General features: G+C 39.0%; 2 protein-coding genes across 6 annotated transcripts in view; one reads left to right on the plus strand and one right to left on the minus strand.

The window, feature by feature from the left end:
- Nucleotides 1–15,767, plus strand: part of PGAP1 (post-GPI attachment to proteins inositol deacylase 1) — a 59,989-nt gene extending 44,222 nt beyond the window's left edge. For all 3 annotated transcript variants that reach the window (XM_042446289.1, XM_042446288.1, XM_042446290.1), the window contains 9 exons: nt 35–73; nt 1,993–2,086; nt 2,740–2,830; nt 3,799–3,996; nt 6,420–6,555; nt 7,843–7,893; nt 8,834–9,048; nt 9,483–9,587; nt 11,203–15,767. In XM_042446289.1, the coding sequence (XP_042302223.1) occupies nt 35–73; nt 1,993–2,086; nt 2,740–2,830; nt 3,799–3,996; nt 6,420–6,555; nt 7,843–7,893; nt 8,834–9,048; nt 9,483–9,587; nt 11,203–11,341 (1,068 nt within the window). In that variant the 3' untranslated portion in view covers nt 11,342–15,767. The remainder of the gene's footprint in view (nt 1–34; nt 74–1,992; nt 2,087–2,739; nt 2,831–3,798; nt 3,997–6,419; nt 6,556–7,842; nt 7,894–8,833; nt 9,049–9,482; nt 9,588–11,202) is intronic.
- Nucleotides 1–22,854, minus strand: part of LOC121919574 (coiled-coil domain-containing protein 150-like) — a 475,343-nt gene that overhangs the window by 307,567 nt on the left and 144,922 nt on the right. The window lies entirely within an intron of this gene.

The raw sequence follows: 22,854 nt of genomic DNA on the forward strand, positions 1-22,854 counted from the left end.
TTTTAAAGCATGTTTAATGTGTGTGTTAAACTAGGTAACTATCAAGACCTCTTTTCTGCAAGTTCTTGGACAGGTAAGACTACATTAACAGATAATTTTACTTTTAATGCATAATCGGCATACAGTTAAGTGATGCAACATTTGTAATGCAAAACAACTGGATCAACCACAGTTTGTGTACTGGGTGTTTGTAGAAATAGAAAGTAATCCAAAAAGAGTATTTTTAACGCTTTTGGCTGGCACCTCCCCAAAAGTAGGCATGCTGCAAATCTGTCCACCCTTCCAAAGCTTTATATTCCAGCATTACTCCTGATTCCCTGGGTAGGGAACCAGTTATGCATGTTGCTAGTGGTTGTAGTCCAAAACACTGGAAGGGGGCACAAGTTGTTTCCCCTGATCCATGATAGTCTTTAGGCCTGCAAAAGAATTAGACAACAATTGCTGTTATCTCTAGGCAATATGGCCATGATAAAAACACATCACTTGTGAATTGGAAGCTACAGATCTAAATACAGTCGGCCCTTCTTATACACGGATTTTTTATACACGGATTTAAGCATACACGGTTTGAAAATGTTCCAAAAAAATATAAATTTACCTTGATGTTCCATTTTTTTATTAGGGACACCATTTTGCTATGTCATTATACTTAATGGGACTTGAGCATACACGGATTTTGTTATACATGGGGGATCTTGGAACCAAACCCCAGCGTATAACAAAGATCCACTGTAGATAGCTCATGTTATGGTTCTGCGTGTTTTGTTTATAATCCAAGGGTAGGAAAAGTGCAGTCTTCCCCTCAGCTGTTTTGAAGCCCTTGATGCTCCTCAAACTGTCTTTCCTCTGGCTAATTAAAAAAAAAAAAAGAGGGGGTGTTAGTTGTCTCTTCTAAAAACTTCCAAGAATGTCAACTGCCTTCAAGAAAGTTAGTTCCCCTTTTATATTGATTCCAAAGCCCTGCTACAATGTTTAAGATTTTTTTTAAAAAAAGTCTGTTTTCCAAAGCCAGAAGTGGATTGCCAGTCACTTTTGGGGTTTATGGGATTTTTGACATTTTTGGCAGTCTTTGTGGCCTGCAGAACACTGGCCCCTTGACCTGCTGCAGTGGACAAGCCCAGTTATAAACTGACCATCTTTAATCACATTCTGAAACCTGGTAATTATACTGAATTAATAGAACATTTTGGGCTTATAAGAATAATTACAGAAATGTTCCTACTTCTGCATTCCCAAGCCCACATGTTGATTTTCTTGCTGGGGAACAGGTGTAACTTGAGAAGTGGGTAATAACTGTAAGAGTCCTTTTACGTTGCTTTTACCTTAGCATCGGAATACATGGCATTCCTGCAAATTAAGGAGAAAATAGGCTTGGGTTCTATGTTTGGGATCTGATATAATATATTGATTAAAAGTGTATATTGAAAGTTCTGGATCTAAAGTCTACCCATAAACCCAGTGGGTGGTCTTGGACTATTGATGAGGGTTGAAGCCTGCATTGGCCCTTCTAGGGAATCTTGGAAGATCACAGATCTTGCCTCACTCCCTGAATTACTTTCAAACATTGTGCCACTCCAAAGTACCACCCAATTTTTAAGAAAGTTTTTAAAAAGTGGACCTAATATTCCTGAATTGGCATAAGGGACAATCTTGCCTCCTTTATGCCTCAATTTAGACTCAAGGAAGGTTTTTTTCCCCAACAGGAAGTGACAAGGAAGTCAACTTCTGAGTAATTTCCTGTTGGGAAAAAAAGCCTCTCCTGGGCCAAAAATGGCCCTGGGGACATAAAAAGACTAAAATTGACCCTATACCCCTATAGGACATTTTGGCGTTATTTTTTAATTTTTAAAAAAATGGGAGGAGACTGGGGCTGTGCTTTCCCTACCATGTTATAAGTGAAATACTGAGAAGAAGCATAATGTGTGTAGTGAATTGTTTTTACAAACATCCTTACAGGCTTATTTTGTTTATACAGCATTTTTGTTTTTGCAGGTGATAAGGTTCCATGGTGGTGCCCTTCCTGTGTATATTATTTCTAATATCCTTCTTGCATATGGAAGACAATTAAGATCCCTAATTACAACAGGTAATATTACAGGAAAGGAATTTTTTTTACCACAGGTTTGTTTTAATGATACAAACAAGAAAACATGATTTAATAATCCTTTTTTATTTAGATTTGTTGTAAGGTGTCTTTTTAGTACAGTGCGCCTGCATCATACGCGGGCGCACCATACATGGCTTTCCGTGTACACTGAAAGTTGTGCTGAGAAAAGGGGCGGAGCGCCCTATAAGGGGTAATGATGCGTGCACCTGCAGTTAACCCATGCTGCCACACTGCTGCGCCGCCATGCCGCCACGTGCGTGAGCCCCATTCATTTAAATGGGGCTCGAGCATATGCAGAATTCCCCTTACACAGAGGGGGGTCTGGAACAGATCCCCCGCATAAGGGAAGGGTGGACTGTACCACTTGTGGTTGAAACAACATTGAAAAATATACATGAAACTGGGAATTCGTTGTTACAAATAGGTGTTGTCTAAACATGAACGCAGTTAGTTTTTTAATTTTTTATTATCTGTGTTCTCGAACCATCTGGGCTATAAAATGGGGTGTATTGAGAAGGAAGAGTTCACTACAATGATTTTATGTTTTAATACATCTTAAAAATTATCCTGCATTCCTGAATAAATATATTTTAACTTGTCATGGACATCCATTGCTTTCTTTCCCATTGTAGGCAAGTGCTTAGATTTTATTCCTGCACTAACTAAAGCAGCCAAACCTTATAAAGTGGAACCCATTGCAAATATCATCAAATTCTTATTGGGGTAAGTTTCTAATATATTTTTTTCACTGAAGAAACAAAGAAACAAACATTCTGTTAAAATAAACAGAAGTACTCAGCTCCATTTGAGTTAGAAACCCCATAGTCCCTTTGGAACTGGTGCTTTTTCTCTCCCCTTCCAACCTTGGCTAACAGAGGCAGTCTTTTTTCCCATCGCCCATCCACCACTCATTCACTCTCCTTACCACCATGGTACTCTTTCTGCACCTACCAGGTCGCTCTTAGTACCCTTTTTTCCCATGACCTAGTTCTATTTTCCTCCCTATTATTCCCAACCCAGTTTTATTCTTTCTTACTGCTCTTTCCCTTCCTCTACACTGGTATTCGTTCAGTCTTTCCCTGTGCTTCTTCTCCTTCTCTTCCTCTCCACCCCATTTCCGGATAGTATGACTTTGGTGCGTTACAGACCACCCTCAAGCGGGCGGTCTGCCGCCGCCGCCATTCGCTGCAGAGGGAAGCCCCAGCGGCCAGACTGCGAGGCTTCCCGGCGCAGCGAAAAAGGAGCGCCGAAATGGTGCTCCTTTTCAAAACGCGGAAGTGGCGCCGCGGGGGGACAAAGTACGCCCTCGCGGCATCACTTCCGCCGCGACACGTCTGGACGCTATGTGTCCAAGACATCAAAATGGCGGTGCCCATGTGGATGGGCGCTGCCATTTACGATGCGCTCCGTGTGTGTTGGGGCCAGGGCCGGTTAGGAAGGGGCAACTCTTCCTAACCCTACCACACCCCTTCCTAACCCTAGCACGCACTGAGTGCGTCATAAGTGGCAGTCTGTAACCCGCCTTTGCCTCATTTTCTCTTTAAACTCATCAAGTTCAAATACCTGGATTTCATTGTCTTAGTCTGTCTGGAGACAGACAGGAACTCAGACATATCTTTATTCATACAGTTTGGTTTTGGTAGCTTAAGTAATCAGAGCAAAGGATCTCACTGTTTGTGTTTTTTATCTAGGCTTAACTGGTTTAAAGGCATTTGGAACATACTGTTCTTGCCAGAGCCGGATGTTGTCACACTGAGCCACCAAAATGTGTGGTTTCCTCTTGTTTCCCTGAGTCTCTTTATGTTTGGGACTGCCATAGCCTATTGGAGTGGCATACTCTTCAGTTCATCATTAAGGCTCTTATCTTCATTGCATCTAACTTTGACCAGGTAAGAACAAATAAATTAGCCTACTGTTAAAAGGGTGATGTAGTCAAAGATTATTCAGTAACTGAACTAAACTGGAAGATGGTCCTCAAATATTGGAGGTAATGGGCCATTGAGGGGTTTGTAGAGTGTTCTTCAGTACTTCATTTAGATCAGTAGCATCAGATGGTTGCAATAAATTTGATCAACAAGTGGAGTTAGCCAGCTCATTTGCGCAGCTAGGTTTGGTAGCTTCTAAAGAGAAAGTTTTCCTGTGAGATTCTGTACAAGCATCCAAATTTATCAAGATCTAAAAAATAAGTTAAATGTTAAGAAGCAAGCCAAAGTTAAATTTCATTAAGCATGTAAGTCATCTTCCTCACTTAATTGTTTAAAAAAATATAGGAGGAAAAATAATTGTAACAACTTCCCATAGTAAATGTGAGCAACATATGAGTGTCCTATTCTGGTATAGACCCTATACTGCTATCAATTTTGCATTGAATTTTGGTGCAGCATCCAAAACCAGTAATGTCTCTTTTAAAGATCCATTTTCTTTCTTTCTGTAAAGAATGTACTTTGTTTATGAGTACTTTTTGAATAATAGCAAAACTGATGATGGAAGCAGCCTGGTGTGCTCTCGGAGAGTAGCCCTTGGATGTGTAATTATCATCTTATTTTACTTTTTCATCAATTTTTATTATTATAATAATAATAATAATAATAATAATAATAATAATAATAATGTTTATTTATATACCGCTTTTCCTAATTAGATCAAAGCGGTGTACAACAGGAAGTACAATACAAAGTCAAAATAAAACATATCAGGCCTCTTTCCCCCCAAGATGGTGGCTGAAGGGAGGGCTTTTCTTCTTTCAGGCAGGCAGTTGGAGCTAGCCTGCCTCTCTCTCCCCAAGATGGTGGCTGAAGGGAGGGGCTTGTCTTCTTCCAGGGAGGCCTGGTGGAGCTAGCCTGCCTCTCCTTCATTAAATTTATATCATTAAATATAAATCAGTATTCCTTAAGTGTGCCCCAAAGCCTGCTTTAATTGGTTTTCTGGGTAGGTTGAACAGTTAAAGCATTAGCTGGTTGGTTGTACTGTTGGTTTGTATTTGGACATTAGTTTTAAAGTCCAGACTTCCTAATTCACAATCCGACCATTGTCAGATTACTTAAATTCCCCCCCCCCCCCACCCCAGTTGAAGGTCATCTTTTCATTTCCTCATGAAGACAGTCATTTACTATATTTCAGTTCCAGATCTTTAGCGGTAGACTTTAATTTTCCCACTATGGCCTATTCACATCCTGCTTTTGTGTTTGAAGATTAGATACTATTTGTGGGCTCAATATATTCTTTGACTTGACTTTCCAGTGAATTTCTGCACTTACGTATTATTGTATAGATCAGAACAAAGTATACCGTGACCATTTTTTCTCTGCTCTTGGCTTGATTAAACTTGATATTACCTTTCTTTTCTCTCTCACTTTATTCTTTATGATTGTACAGTGATCTCTTTCATGAAAGAATAATGGTCTGTTGTTTAGAACTTACAGAATATTGTTCAGGTTATCCAGACAAAGTGAGAATATATTTCAGATTTTGTCCCAAGAAAGCCCAAAAATGTTTGCATCCTCTTTTTTGTATTTGACCAGGTAGCAAAAGACCTCCAACTAAGCCACTATTATAATGCTATTACAACTTTACCGTAATTGGGCCCACTTTGGGGACTCTATGACACTGAGGAGGGAAACCCTATAAATTTCCCAAACTTAAAATGAATAGTTTTCTTTTCTTGTGGGGAAAGATAATTGTTTGCTTGAAATGTAAAACTTCATTCTCCATGTGATTCTTTCCATCCTTATTTCATGGCAAACATAGCTACATCTGAAGTGGAAGCAGTGTGGTTTGAGGGTACCAGATGTTGTTCAGTTTATGCATAATGGCAGATTATAGTGTGCATAAATAAAGTGATGGAAGAAATCACAAGAGGAAGAAGCATGTGTTTTGACCCTGAGATTTGCACAGAAAACTTAGGGTCAAAACAGACACCGCGGAACCCCAACAACCACATGCCGTGATCCTAAGCGTGCCCTATGCCTCTAGGCCAAATAGGAGTGGAAAAGATCTGCTCATTTTGGGGCCAGGTTTGGGTGGTCCAGAAACAACTTCAGCGCATTCTCCTGCCTTCTTGTGGGCATGCATTGTCTAATGGTTTGGCCTGTCTGTTTGGGCCCTTAGTTATGGTTTGCATGATATCTAACTTGACAAACTGTGCCTTGGGATTGATGAGTGAATGAACTGAAATTGTGGTATAATGCATGTAATGTAATGTAATACTGGGTGTCATCACACTTTCAAAAGTTTGTCATGAAGTCTGATCTGAGGCTTTATGCTTAACAACTTAATTAATGTTTTATTATATAAATATTTTCCTGTTTGCTAGACCCTCTGGACTACCGTCAGATAACAATTTGATTACTCGAAGAAGATTGTGTGTTGCTGCTTCCATGATTATTCTTAGTTGGACAACATGTGGGTCATTGGCTATAATAATGACTTATTTTCATTACATCTTCAAGGTATTTAACTAGAATCACTATATGTTAAATGCAGTGTTTGAATAAAACAATGGTATTTTAAAGCCATGAGATATTTTATAGAAGGGAAGCATACAGTCATACCTGTTCTGCTTCCAAGTCATCAACCAGTACAACAACACACAAATCCAGTGCTATGGCCTGGTTCATTATCAGTTGTATGTGAGATATCAATTGTGTATAGTTCCAACCTATAGGTACAATAATTCATAAACACATAAGGCCTTTATATTGTTTATACCCATGTATGTTCCCCTAGTGTAAGTGCAGGTGAATTGTTCTCTTTCAAGGGCTACATCCCATTGGATAATCTGTATGGGGCTAGGTGCGTGCTGTGGGCAGTAGACAAAAGTAGGAGAGTCCTTCTCTCTTAGGCAGGGGAGGATATCGCATTATAGTGGTTCAATTCTTAACTGGAATGAGTGATTCCAAAAGGTGGTTTTAGATCAGAACTGTTTTTGTCCTGGATTCTGGACTGCTCCCTGGGACCAAGCCATTGGGCCAGCTGATGTCATGGAAAGTGGGACTTTGCCACAAATTCCTCCAGTATCTGTAGCTCCACCCCCAATTCTTTACCTTCATGCAGAGTCATAACAACAACAACAATAGCAACAACTATTATTTTTTGACATGTTTTAAAACTTCTTTCTAAATTGGTTATTTTTTAACATTATAACTTCCTGAATTATTCTTGTATATTCCAGTTTATTTTGCTTACAGTAGCATTGTGAGTCACCTAGAATCTCAATCCTGGGATAAAGGCAGAATGAATAAATGAATAAATACCAAATTGCAGATAACAAGGACATCCCTCTCCCATCCCATTTACATTTCCAAAAGTCTTGGATTGGAGATGTCAGTGGACTAGAGAAAACAGTTTTCCCAGTTCCACTGGCATATTCCCGATTGGCAGTTTGAGCAAGGTAGAGGATAACCTGGTGTCCAAAGCTACTCCCCACTCCATTGGGAAGATTTCTTGTCTCCCCATTCAAGTCCAGTACTGTTGATTTTTTTTAAGAATTGTAATGCGGACTTATTTGGGGGATTATTATAACTCAGAGCAGTTGTGTTGTGAAGTATAGAGAGCACATATGCATATAAGCTCAGCTTTTTTCAGGGAGGATGAAAACGAGAACCTGTGAGACTACCATTGGCCTTAGATCCAAGCCCCTCTCTTGTTTTCTCCTTCCTTCATGGTATTGTTTTAAGAGAAGTCTCTGGTGATAAATATTTAATATTTAGTAAAAACAAATGCTTATTTTTTTACAGATTATTAAACTACATTCAATAGCAAGAACAGAACTAAGTGTCCTTAATATGGTAAGTTGGTACCATGTCTGTTTTTTTGTTAAAGCAGGTGATGATGATGATTTTGATTTAAAATGGCTCGCTTTTAAAGCAGAAATTTAAAAAATGCTATTGCCTGTAGAAAATGGTTGTCACAGTCTTAGACCTGGAGGTCTGGTACTATGAGAAGATGAAACATCTGTTTCCCAACTCAAGTGGGGGAAGGTCCTGTGGTGAAACCCAGACTTCTCTTTCCCTCAAGATCAAGTTTGGCATTCTAGTCTTACTAACATCCCATCTCACCTGTCTGAGCATCCTCCTTCCATGACTGTCACCTGACCCTTCAGGTTGACAAAGATAAGCCACCAAAGGAACTGAGAAAGAGGGACAGTTAGTCCCTCTTTCTAAGTTCCTTTGGTGGTTTTTACCTTTGTCTCATGCCTCTCTAGTGAATAAGCCATAAGAATGTGGGTTATCATAAGAACCTGCAATAGTGGTAACATTGGCATCATTACAGTTTTGGGAAACAAGGGCCAGAATTTGGCAACAGTCATAGCTCTGTGTTGTCATTTCCTTGTCCAGTTGATAATGGAGGAGGGAGAAGAGTAGGAACTTACTCCTGAGGCTTAGGTCTGCAACTCTGCTAGGTTCCCAACCCATTGTGCGACTAATGCTTATCAGCCTTTTGGCCTTTCAGTGATTTAGAGTCCTGATTATGCAGAGCTGTGCTCAAGCATAGCAGCCATTTCAGTGCAGAGGTTTGCCTTGGCACTTCCCCCCCCCTCCCCCCCGCCGCCGCCGCCGCCGCCCAATATTACATTCCTCAGTCACAAATTTAAGCCACTGAGAAGGACTTATATCTTGACCATGTGACTACTAAATTGTCTTAATCATACTTGAATTAGTTCATCTTAGTTTCAACAATTCTTACCATTGCTGCACAATATTTAATACTTACATTTGTGTTTCATAGTCTTCAACCAGTGTGGAACAAAATTCCAGTTATTCCAAAAAAGACATTGGAAAGAGCTGTGGATCCACGGACGAGCTTTCAGAATCATCTGCCAGCACCACAGCTGTCAACAGCCTTATTGATAGTCTAAAGATGCATGTCACCATCCTCAATTTGGTCACATGGATTGTGCTGCTTTGTTGTCCATCTTTAATTTATTGGCTAAAAAATCTCAGGTAAACATCCTAAATTAACTGATTTTATACAGTATTCATTTAAAAGTGCTTGAGATTCAGCTGCACTGAAGGGCTGTTGATTCAAAAATAGAGAAACTGATTAGGTTGTTTTAATACATGTCCTTTGCAGTGCTATCAGGCACAACCAAGGGTGGTGGGTGGAAGCACCTACAGATTACAGTGACAGTCCTGATTATTTGTGAAAATGAATATAAAAGATATGAATATTTCCAGTTTCCAAATGATTCAGGACCAGGAAAGAAAGTGCTTGAATTAGAACTTATGTCATCATATGTTAGTCCAGGGATGTTTTAAAACACCTCTTTTAATTTAACTGCTGTATTCTGTTGATCCTACCATGACTATCAGAAGACAACTTTCAAAGCAGCACAGCTGTATTACAAAACCCATATGTTCTCCCTTTTTTTCTTTAGGTACCACATCAGACTGGATCCTGATCCATGTAGATTTCTTGCTTTTATCCTCATCCCAGTTTTGGGGATACTTATGCATACCAATACTTCAAAACTTAAATCAAGGTACTTTAATTGATTGTATTCCTTTTACATTTCTGATTTTTGAAGGCCCCTTGCAAGATTGTGCTGTTTTTGTTACTCTGTGCTATTGAGTACATTTGACTCAAAAGTGCTCTGCAAACAGAAAGGAGCCCTGGTGGCGCAGTGGTTAAATGCTGGTCCAGCCACAACATTGTAAGTTTGATCCTAGAGGAGAACTCCAAGGTCCACTCAGCCTTCCATCCTTTCATAGGTTCGGTAAAATGAGTACCCAGCTTATTGGGGGCAATTGGCTTACACATTGTAAACTACTTAGGGAGTACTAGATCACTGATAAGCGGAATAGAAATGTACTTGCTATTGCTATTGCTATTCTTCAGTTCACAGACAATTCCAGAAATGGAATTGTGTATCTGATTTCCTCCGTAAGCCCTCCTTCTCACATACAGTGCTGGAGGGTGTCCCCAGACCTGTTGGTTTTTTTTTAAGTACCTCATTCCATAAGCTTTGCATGTAATCCAAATATGGGCCAGGGTGGTTCCTTATCAAACCTTAATTTGAATTAGGTAGGCCTGGTTCAAGTCACATCTTTCCTGTGGATTCATAATATAGTAGTCTTAGATTTAATATCCCTGTCTCTTAAAATGAGTTGTCCTTGAGTCTAAGTGCTATGTGCTGTCATGAAGTTTTGTTGTTGTTTTTTAAAAAACACCTTTACATTTGATAAATTGTAAATGTTATGTCGTTCAGGTCCCTGCTTTAAGCCTCTGTGTGGGTTTGTAGTCTGTATCTTATGGGGTGTTGCATATGCTTTTCCAATGCTGGTGCAAATATTATTTCAATAATGAAAAGCTAGTTTTGTAATCAGAGAGGAGTTTGTAATTAATAGTCTCAACTTGCTGCTTTTCTTTTCTGGTACTATTCTGGTAAAGTAAGGGTGGGCAAAATGCAGCCCATGCGTATGTGTCCCTCCAAAGGTGTGGAAAAGAAAACAACAACAGTAAATAATATCCAATTCTGCACTGGTATCTGAAATTTTTCTGATCTCCTGTAAATATGCTGGAATACTATTAGCTGATAATTCTCATGTAAAATTTATTACAGATGTTTTAAGAAGATGCATTTTTATTTTTAGTGTATGACTCAACATACTGAGACCATAGTCTTAATATGCAACTATTTTTTTAAAGAATACTCTATGTGATACTGGTATTGCTTCACCATTAGGCTTGCATAACATGTTTAAATTGAGGTCTGTGTCCACAGATCCTGACATATGTTGGTTCAGTCTACAACAGGAGAAAATCCTCTGCACCTCATTCTGAGGCCATGTCAATTCTGCCTAGTTAGGTTTCTTTAATTAAATGTGACTCCAACATTGACAATTCAGGTAAAGGCTGAGGGGATGCCAAAAACTGGGTTGATGGCTACATGAATGCATGCAGTCTTAGATCCTTACCACTAGTAGCTCCAAAGATCTTGCTGCCTTGCTGCAAAGCAGTTCTGTTCAAATACAAAAGACTCCAAAATATTTCCCCAAAAATATCTGCATTGTTTTGTCATTGACATTATAGCTGTAGTAACCAAACTGTTGTCTTTTTCTTTCTTTTGTGTTGTCTTTTTCTTTCTTTTCTCACAGTCAGCTGTTGAAAATGGCAGTTTATCTTCCACTTCCTTTCTCAGTTGCTGTGGTGGCTTTTACACCGATGCATTTATTCCGAGCACCATACTTTGTAATTGTTCCTCTTTTTCTTCATGCGTTATGTCACACTTTGTGAAACTGTACCAAAGCACTGGGCCCAGGCATGGGAGTTTGAACAAAGGACAATCAAGAATGCTGGTTACTTAGAACGGCAGAAATGCGGACAATATTCAGTACACAGGATGGGGCACGTGTGTTGGCGATAATCCTGTTTGGACAACATGAGCTTTTCTACTCTACTGTTTTTTAAGTATTTCTTTAAAAAAATATTGTAGAAATGTAGAATTCAGTTGCACAGTACTCTTAATCTGCATCTGACACTGGTGACAAGCACTGCAGCATGGTTTCCTTGGTAGGAGAGTAATTGGTTTTTATTTTTATTTTTTAGCTCTTGTGATTTTTATGATTTTTATATTGTCCCATATGCTCTTACGTTTCAAAGCACAGTGACTGGAAGAAAATGGTCATAAAATTATTTGGCCAGTATGACAATCTAAAAGTTCTTACTCAGTTTATAAGCAGCTGTCAATATTTTATTCTCCCTAGGGCTTGTAGTAAACTATAATACCGTTGCTGCTAGACTGTTGTTGGTGACAAATCCAAAGCCATTTCAGAACCTCCAGATCTACAAAACAATTACAAGCTTAGTGTATCAACATTTATTCAATGTAACATAGTTTAGTAAGTATATTTAAAAAAAATGTTTGTACAGTACTGTTAAATTACAAAGTCTGAAGCTCAGGGCAGATTCTTGGGTTACTGTTTTTATACAGAGAAATGCTTCTATACATTATACATAACATCTATACAAATGTTTCTATACATTTGTCCTAGTATATTGAGAAGTATGTTTAAAGTAACATGAAATAGCCACCAAAATTGGCAAAAATATGTGTTGAAGGGGGCATCCCCACATAGGCTTCAGAATATTTCAGCTATTAATGACTAACTTGTACATTTGCACAGCTACTTTAATAATAAAAGGATTTGATAAAGGAACTTAATTTTGAGGGCAGCCTCTGACACTGGTTTCTTCAGGAGCAGTGAAATCAGTAATTTTTATTCCTAGAGGATGTGCAAGTGAATCATATACTTCACCCATTGTTTTTACCAAATTTACCTCCAGTTTTTCTTCAGAAATATCGAACCTTTTCTTAAAGAGCATTTGGAGATTGAAATCCAGATACCTTCTCCCAGTGGGCCTACATTGGTGTTAAAATAAAGGAACTCCTGGGGGGAGGAGAATATAAGCATCAGGAGAAACCTTAAACCAGAATTTATATATATTTATTTATTTCCAAAATTTATATCCCTCCTTTCTCCCACAGCGGGACTCAAGGCGGGTCACAACATATCAAAAATACAAGGTTAAAACATTGTATAAAAAAGTTGAAAATAAACACTACTAACAACTAAAACATAGAAAAAACAGCCTAATTCAAAATAATAATAATAAAACATTAAACATTAAAACAGCAATTATGCATTTGCACCCCTATGTCTTAAGTTAGTTATGGAAACGTGTGAATTAGATGTTGTTGAACTACAGATTGTAGGATTCCTCATCATTGACTAACTAGCAGGGGCTATGGGACTTATGATTTAACAACATCTGAAGTGCCACAAGTTTCCCACTCTTAAACATTAGGAGGAACTTCCTGACAGTAAGAGCTGTTGTTAGACAGTGGAACATACACCCTTGGAGAGTGGTGGAGTCTCCTCCTTTGGAGGTCTTTAAGCAGAGGCTGAATGGCCATTTGTTGGGGATGCTTTGATTCAGAGTTCCTGCATAGCAGGGGGTTGAATTGGATGGCCCTTGTGGTCTCTTTCAATTCTGTGATTCTTATCCTAAATGGTTCTGCAGCATATAGAATGATAAAAGAATTTATACAACAAAAAATCTTTCTCTGTGTGGAAATGAATTTCAGAAGAATCTACCCTGAAACATAAGTGGCAAACAATGATCCTATATAACCATTTACAAATCAATAGCACATTTTTCGGTACTTTAATGCAAGGCACCCAGAGGCCAATGTTGCATCCCATCAGCTTAAAAATCAGCGACTGTTTTGTAAATGTAGCATAGCTTGCTGATCTATCTATATATCACTGTGTCTATGTCTTACTTCATCATCCATTGCCTTGATATCTAGGCACTGATGTTAAATAATGGCTCACCTCCTTTTCCTGTTACAATCTGGGGAGAACTATTGCTCCAAATCAATTTACAGTACGCATTTTTGTCCTGCATTTCTTCAGTTTGTATCATACCTGCCTGAAGTGCCTCAGTTAGGTCCAAAACATACTGCAGAAATAATCCAGTTTGAGACAGCTTTAACTGCCCTGGCTCAGTGCTAAAGATTCTGGAAATTGTGTTAGAGAGCTCTGGTGCCATAACAAACTACAATTCCCAGGATTCCCTAGCACTGAGCCAGGGCAGTTAAAGTGGTCTCAAACTGGATTATTTCTGTGGTGTGTTTTGGACCTTAGTTAATTCAAGCTTGTACATATTAATTATCCAATTTTTTTCCAATTGACTTAAAAATCCTTTTAGGTATAGAGCTCTGTTGCAAGCTTGCTAACAAATTTAGTATGTAAAGTTGTGTGTGAAACATTAAGACCACTATACGTGTTTTAAATGCCATGTTCAACACTTAGTCTAGTTGTATGGTTTCAATATCTTTATATAATTTTTATCCTGTTAAATTTTTAAGGCCTTGCTGCTATTAGGAAAGTGGTTTGAGCAAACTGTAAGCGTAATTCTCAGAGTCCAATTATGCCCATACGCCCCAGTTATGTGGCACTTCATGTGTGTGGAGGGGGCAACAATTGGGCAGTCAGCATTCTTTGTGTGTGTTAATGTACTGCTAAGCTGGACAATTTACCACCTCTGCAAGGGATTCCTTCTGCTTGCTGGACTGGACTTCTTGCCTGTAGATGGCAATCTAAGGAAAAGCCACAAGCCATGCAATGGTCTCATTTAATGTAGCCTGACCTTGAACGGTCCTCTGTGCCTCATAATAGCAGTAATGCTAATATAGTAGTATATCAGTAACAGGTATTACTATTACTGTAGAGTAATCACCATATCTGTATAGGAGTAATAATGGTACACAGGGGAGGATTCTCTTTTTTGTCATAGTGCTACAGCAATAAAAATGGAAGTTGCCAAATATTTCATTGTCAGGCAGTTTTCAGAGTCATGCATTGCCACTCTAGATAGGAAGCTTGCCATTTTTGTTCACATTGCAGAGGAAAGCTTCTCCTAAAAGTTGTTTCAATTGGTTCTGAATTTCTTGGCTTGGCCCCACAACTCTTTTGCCCATGTTCTGCAGTTAGGGAAGGTGTGATGATTCTTCTGCCTCGATGTGATCGAACAAAGTCAGAATCTGTGTCCTTTCTAACTAGGTCAAAATGCATAGTGTGTAGTTTCTGGCCTGTCGAAAGCCATCTGGCTGTATTGTCATCTGGTTATGTAATATATTTTCTTTAGCTTTTTTGTATTTTATTGTGAATCAGTATATTTACAGTTTGACATTTTATATGTATTTTGAAGGTACTTTTATACTTGGGGTCTCTGGAACAATGCAGTCTGTCCTTGTCTACTCAGAAGTAAACCACATTCCATCCCTGTCTAGTCAAGTCGCATTGCCTGACTTCTGTGTAGACTTGTACATATGTACAGTATCTTAAGTAAAATAGAATATAAATTCTGTTTAAATAAATATTTTCCTTAAATAAAACATTACATTTTTGCTGGGTCCAGACCAGCATTGTTGCACCCACCCCCATACCACTACTTTTGAGAAAATACTTCTCCCAAAACATTCAAACTGGTTTTTATACATCTCTAGATTCCAAAATATTTTTTAACTTGAGAGTTAAGAATAACAACTGCCAGTATACCATTGACCTTGATTTTCCCCTTAAACTGTTAAAAGTGTACTTTTTAGATTTAAAAAGCAGTTGAAGTCTCTTGAAAAGCAAAGCAGGGGAGTACATTAAGACTCCATTCCAAAGAATTGCACACGATATTACATGTGCCAAAGGTAGGAATTCTTTTTGTCATGTTGTGCGGCATGTTTTCCTCAGAGAGCATTGTGCCCCACCTAGTAAGCTGCTTTTGAAGCTGAGCGGCCTTTTGAACATAGTTCATGATGTGTATTGGAGGTCTGCTGTTGAAAGAAGCATGCCCAGGTCCTTGAACATTCCCAACCATCAGCTTGGGTCCTGTCTTAGGTATGCATATGGAGACTAATGTTGACCTTTGCATAAACCAAAATTTGAAATATTGCTCTGCCAGCAGACAGTGTGCCTCAAAAACCAGTTTGTTTGTAGCCTCTGTTGAGAGGCTAGCTGTAGCCTCAAAGTTTTATTCACACATTTGGATGTATTGCCTGTGAACAAATGTCAAAGTGCATGGAAAACTTTATCTGGCAATGAACTAAGGCCTCATACAGACAGGCCAAAATAAGGCTGCTTCGGGTCACTTTGCAGGTATGCTGTTTAAATTATGCATGTATCCTAAGAGTCTGGAAGTCACGCCAACGCCTTGCTCCAATCCTAAAGGCTGGAGCATGGCTTTGGCACAGCTTCCAGACTCTTAGAATGCATGCATCATTTAAACAGCATAACACCAAAGTGATCCAAAGCAGCTTTTATTTTGGCCCGTCTGTATGGGCCCTAAGTTTCAGTAAAAGGTTGACTTGTTTGCACACTTGAACTTGTGATTCAAGTGATGGGGCCAACCATTCTCTGGATGCTGCCGAGGAGCAGACCACAATCACATGGGTTTTATCCCTTGTTCGTCATCTTCCAGGACAGGAGTCCAAAATTCTTTTTCAGTTATGTCCATTGACTTCTCTCTCTTCCCCTTCAGATTTTTCCTTTTCCTGGGACTCGAGGCAGCTTACAAAAATTAAAAACAAATTCAGTTAAAAAACACTTACAAAGACACAAGTTTAACTATGCATGAAATAAAACTGTAGACAGTTTATAACTAAAACCATTGAAAACAAATCCATTAAAAAGGCAAAAGATAAAAGTGAGTAATTGTTGACAAACCATGAAATAATGAGACCAGACACAGTATTTGAGGTTAAACAAGGGCCCTCTTTATTGCCCTCAAAACCTATTTAAATGTTTGAGGCCTTGGGCTGAGCAAACGAATCAGCAACCTGGTGCGGGTTTACTTGAGGCTCAGATGTCAGGCTGTGACACCTCCCAAGCCACCCTTGGGTGAAACCCCAAACCCCAAGGGCAATCCAAAGAGATATCTTGGACAGTCATTTTGGGAAGTAATCCTAGAGGGCTTCCCCCCAAGCCCTGTAACTTTATAAGAGAAAGTAAGCCCCTCAGATGAGTCCTATGGGAAGGCTCTTTCTCAAGCCCCCCCAGTCTCATGTCCTGCAGAAAAAGTTCCAGTGCCCAGCCTTTCACAACAAAGGGGGTGCCAAGGTGTACACCGATCTGACACCTTCTCTCCCAGCTGCCTGCCAGATGGATGCCTATTTAATGACATGACCTCCGAGTCAGTTGTCAACTAGAAACATCATGGTGTAGGCAAAACAAACAAATAGATGAAGGGGGAAAATTCCTATCTGGCCCCGAGATGAGGTGGGTCGCTAGGATCCAGCAAAAGAGGCACATGAGGAGGTGATGGACCCTTAAATAGCCTCCCTGGTCCCCCCCCCTTCAAAAACCTAAAACCTATTTGGCCCTCATGGGGATCAACAAAAATCCCCCTTCCCCCTTTTGCAGTGCAGCTTGGGGGCCCAAACTGAACGCTGTTAAAAACCATAGCGGTCAGTTCCTAAAAGCCTCTCCAAATAGAAAAGGTTTTCTTTGTTGATGAAAGTCCAACTATCCTAGCCTCAACATGGAGAGTGTTCAAAGTCTAAAATCAGCCACCAACAAGACTCTCTTGAGAGATTATCTTACATAATATAGCACTCTGAGTTTTAAATTCATTAACAATTTTCTTATCTTAGAAATCCATGCACTTTGCTAAAGCAACTTCCAGCTATTAACATACCTCTAGATATTTGTGCCAATGGACTATTCTTGAACAAAAGAACGTGCTTTGGAAAGGAGAGAGTAATAGAGTTTTAACTCCCCTCTGCCATTTCCTTGCTCTACTATTGTTCTGTGTAATAAGAATGAAAAATTGTAGAAATCTTATTTGAATAATTTTATGAGCAGAAAATATTATGAGATCTCGTGTTTATGTAGTAAGGTCACCTCAATTTGCAAAATACTGTAGCTAAATTCAGAATTATAATGCTTTCCATTTTCTATACAATGTAATTTACATAGGAATGTGATCTGTAGTCTTCCCTTTGTGAAGATTGTTTGAAATCTAAAAGTGGCCGATCAATAATGGGAAAACTGTTTAAAAGGGGAAAGATAATAAGGTGAAATGCAAAAGGAGTGTGGAAATATGGACCATAAATTGTGTGGTGGTCTTCATCACATCGAAGAATGTTCTCTGGCTGGTAGTCATGTTTCCTATAAATTGAGTTAGATGTTCATGAATCTGGAGCAAAGGAAGGCTAAATTGCAGGATTTGGACTCAGTTTTGTAAAGCTTTCTTTTTTAAATAGAAGAGAACTGTAATCTTAGCATAGATGGTTTGGATTCTTAGTTATGTGGCTCTTTTTGTAGGTTTGAGGGCTTTTCTGAAAGGATTGCTTATGCTTAAATATCTACAATATTGTCAGTGCTTATGATATAGTTGGTCTATATAACCTGTTATCTAATAAATCCAAGCTTGAATCACCAGCCCTATATGGCAGCATGCTAGCTTTTCAGTCTGTTTCCTGATTTTTGACACCAGTATTGGTACATTAAAAGGACGAGGGGAATAGCAAGGATATCTTGCAGAAAGAAAAGCTGTATAGCTAACAGTACATAGTTCTGTGGTCTAACTTTATGCAGAACGCTTCTTTCTATGTTCACATATATATCCATTTGTTTTTTATTAAAGCTGAAAACAGTCTTGAGGCTTTTCATTCTTTTTATACAAAGAAATGGTTCAGTTTCTAGAAAAACCAAACCTTAGCTCCACTTAAATACAGTAGCTTTAGTATGGAGATTTTAAAAAAGAAATAAGTGCAATTGCTATATAACATTCTACATGAGTTCATGATGTATCTATCGGACTAAAAAGCCACAGCTGAAAATGAATTATTTCCCCAATGTGACTTGATCACTTTTTCAGCTGGAAAGAAAAAAAAAAGTGTGCCTTAAATTAACAACCTGCATTTGCAACCTCTACATGTCTAGCTCATTAGAATGCAATTTTGCAAGCCCAATTTTGAATGGAATATATGAATTACATAGCAGTTCAGAAACAGGCTGAAGGGACTTAATGTCTCAAACAGTACTATTAAATATTTTTTTAAACACTACAATGGATTTAACCAACCATGTTTGAATATTTAATCTTGTAGTTTATGGATAGTTCTAAGTGAAATGAGGATCAGCTTTTATTATACAGCTTGCCTGATTGAGCATGTAGTTATGGGTGCAGGTGCTTTGGTGTGCATATGAAACTACTATGCTCTAGATGTGTTTCCCCAGCAGTTTCATTAAATGCCTAGGTTTTATATATGTACTTGTTCACTCTTTTCTCTCCTGGAAACCAATGAAAGCTGCCTTTAATATGTCTGAAAATATCCATCTAACATTCTGGGTGGGAAGGCATATAATTAGCAAGGCCTGTGCCAAATACTGTATTTAATTTTTATTGTTATTAATCTTTCCAGATAAAGCTTTTAAACAGATATATACTGGATGTATATTGAGGTGTGTTTTTGAAATCTCTTCTTGCAATTGTTTTATAGGAAAGGAAAGCTGGCTGAGTTAGTGACACCTTTGCTTTGTTTCTTGTCTGAATCCTATGAGATGTCTGTCTCACATGTTGCATGACTGACTTCCTTGACAATTTCCATGGGAACCATATGCTTCGGTCAATCACCAGGTGTGTTCCACAGCTTTAGGGCTCCTTGCCATCATGTTAAGTGATATGATGTGTTGTTGATGGATGACATGAAAGGCTCTTAACACGCAATGGCACCTAGTCTTGTGGACTGGGCCAAGCTCTCATGGAATGCCATTTCATTAGATCCTTGAATGTTGACATCAGCAATTTTAAGCCAGGAAAGGAAACACAAGGGTTCATAAATCTCTTATCACAATTAATATACCAGTCTCTGCATACACCACCTCTTCTTGGATGGTACGAATGAGGGTTACAGCCAGAAAGCGTTCAAATTTCAGAGTCTGAACTGTCAAACATGTATGAATGATCACTTGAACAGATAAAATTGGTCGTTGTATGTCTTTCAATCCGCGTCTCTGGTGTAGCCGTTGGGCTTTCTTCAGTGCCAGTCTGCTGAGCAGTGGTTGGTGGATGTTGCTCAGGACTGCGGCCTCTCCTTCTCTCTTGCCACCATAAAACTGTATGAATATATCCAATAAGAAACAGGATAGCAGCGACAATAAAACAAAACGCTTGGGTCTTGTCAATACAACGACTGTTGTCCTGCCAGAAAAACATAGTTATCCCTGTTTCTCTCCCTTAGCTCACATTCGGATTGAAATATTGTAGGCAAGGCTGTGGGGCCAGAAGCAAATGTATGGTTTCTCTTCTCTGGTGCTGATGGATCATTCTCATTTCTGAAATGAATAATAGGGAAAGCTGAGTGAGAAAAAAAATTGGTTGCCAAATTGTATGTTGTTCCATTTATTTTTATTTCAAAAAGAGAATGAATATAAGACATTGAGCTATACACCAACATATCCAGAAAAGCCAAGGATGACTTCTGGAAGGGATGATCTTGAAATCTTTAAAAATGCTGTCCCATACATATACCTGAGAGTAAGCCCCATTGAATTCAAAGGGACTCACTTCCAAGTGTAATGTTGTGTTGGTGAGTGGGTGTGTACTAAAAACTGACTTGATTTTAATGTTTCTACTAATTAAAGACAATCATTGACTTAGAGACAAAGATGGTCTTGTGCAAGTAGTAGTAGGGCTTTCTTTTTCTACAAGGTTCAAAATGCCCAGTTGCCCACCCTCATATTTTTGTCTATTTTGCCTTCTACTGTTTTCTGTCAGTATATTTATATATGGATCACGGTGGTATTGTCTCTGTCATTCCTACACACAGAGGGCAAGGCTTTGTTTTTATTTACATTTATTTATTTAAATGTTGGGATAATAATAATAATAATAATAAAATTTTATTTCTATACCGCCCTTCTAGAAATCAGGGCGGTGTACAGCAAGCAATCCATACAATCAAACATATTAAAGTACATTAAAATCATTACAATAAAAACAATAAAATAATGTGGTAGAAGTGACCTGGGAGCAGAAGAGCTGCAGTTGATCTCAATGTGTAATATGAGATTTGTGTAATTGTTTTTATACAACTTTGTTTCAGGTTTATATACTGTAAAATCTCAATTTGGTATGAATGTTGATGATGGAGTCCTAATTACAGGTTAATTACAAAGACTTTATTTGCTCTGTCAGTGGTGACAAAATTTGCAGTCCATGATCATTTGAAGGATGGCAACACAACTCTGGTTCTAAAACCATGTGGGAAGAATAATGTACCCTTTGAGCTCCTAGCTCTGGCTCTTCCCATTGCTGATGTATAGCCTTTGGAAGTTTTCTTTACCTTAGGCTGACCTTAGGCTGAAAAAGATTCCCCATCTCTCCACACATTTGAAAGTGAGCTTGCTGAAATCAAGTTCATCATTAGGTTAAATTAAGGATGTATGTAGAACTTGTCATATGGGTCATTTAGGGTTTAGTTTCATAAACATTCAAGACTAGTTTTTTAAAATCAACTTGAGATCTGTGTAAATTTTCATATGTTTTATATACTCTAGTGTACACTTTGTACTGCACATTAATATGTTTCAGAGAAAATTGGTGTAATTTATGAAAAGTGCCACTCAACTGATCGTACACTGTTGTCTGTGAATACTGTTGAACTATATTTCTACTTTGCTCAAATGCTTCTGGGTGTGATGATGAATAGTTTTGCCTTCTGTCTTTGCTCAGGTATTTTATGTTCAAGCACTCCAGTGTGTATGTGTTTTTTCAATTGTATTTTGTGTATTGAGAAAATAAAAATAATGAAAAAGGAGTATGTCTCTTGAGCTATTGGTTTCTTAGACTTATTCTTATACCAAGTAGCCTTCTATCAGTGAATCAGAGACACCTAGTTCTGAAAATGAGTTCTTTGGTGCATCTGTGGTGTTTAAGCTCTGATGTGGGTAATCAGGGTCCTTTTTTTAAAAAAATAAGATAACAGAAAAACATAGCTACACAAATTAAACCAGTATTAGTCACCTTTGTGATCTTGCCTTTTTCATAGAATCATATATGAACAAATAATTGATAGGAAATTAAAAAGAAAATGATAAAACAAACAAGGATGCAGTAGAGGATCTCCCAAAAATGTTTTAACTTTACTTGCTTTGTCTCCAGCATTCCCCAAATGGGAGTGGCTTTGTGGAAAAATTAAATTTTGGAGTTGCAATCAGAATAATTCTAATTTTTTAAAAACTCAGTGTTGTTGCTTGACTACAACAATAAAACTGAGGCCGGTTACAGACCGGCAGTTTAGTGCGTGTTCGCCACGCACTAGGGTTACGAAAGGGCGGTGCTTCCGCACCGCCCTAACCCTAGTGCGTGGCGAACACACACTAAACGGCGGCGGCCCTTCTGCACAGCCGCCGCCGTGAGTACGTCATGGCCGTGCCGCCTCTAGACGGGGCGGCGCGTCCATGACGTAGTAGCTCCGCGCCAGGGTGCTTAGTGCGCCCTGGACACGGAGCAGGAAGGAGCTCCGTTTCGGAGCTCCTTCCGGGTTTAGTCCGCTGGGCGCAGCCGTTTGAAGGCTGCGCCCAGCAGACTAAACGAGAAAGGGGCCAAGCGGCCCCTTTCTCTGCTCCCCGCCGCCGCGGGGTGTCCTTGGGGCTTGAAGCCCCAGGGACACCCCTTTTCTGGCTGCGGGGAAGCGGCCTTTTGCCGCTTCCCCGCAGCCCAAAAAGTGGCAGATCGGGGCCTCAGCAGCTGCCGGTGTAGCCGTTGAAGCCCCGATACTCCGGGGAAAGGGGCGGGGCCAGACCGCCCCAAATTGGCGGTCTGTATCCCGCCAGAGATTTTATCATTTCCTTCTACAGGAAATTACTGCCCATTCAAATTAATTTGGCACATTACTTAAATGAAACTGCCTCCTGCATGTAGTAGAAGCACCACTTTTGCAATATGGCTAGAAAACCATTTGTTAAATTAGCACTCTCCAGTGGAGGATGTACTTTTGATTTTAATCAAGTGTAATTAAGGTATTCTGTGTTTCATGTGGTACAGTAACAGTGGGGGGATTTTTTAACCCTTTGAACAATTCTATTTTTGTGTGTCCAAACCAAGATTTATTATTTTTAACAGGTATTTTAAATAAGAAATAAATAAATAACTTTTATTTATTTTTAAAACAATATTGTTAACATGAGGGTTTTTTCCCTTGAGTGTCACTTTTCTGAGGTGAAACCATATTAAAAACATCT

The sequence above is a fragment of the Sceloporus undulatus genome, chromosome 1 (genome assembly GCF_019175285.1).
Source record: "Sceloporus undulatus isolate JIND9_A2432 ecotype Alabama chromosome 1, SceUnd_v1.1, whole genome shotgun sequence".
Classification (NCBI taxonomy): domain Eukaryota; kingdom Metazoa; phylum Chordata; class Lepidosauria; order Squamata; family Phrynosomatidae; genus Sceloporus; species Sceloporus undulatus.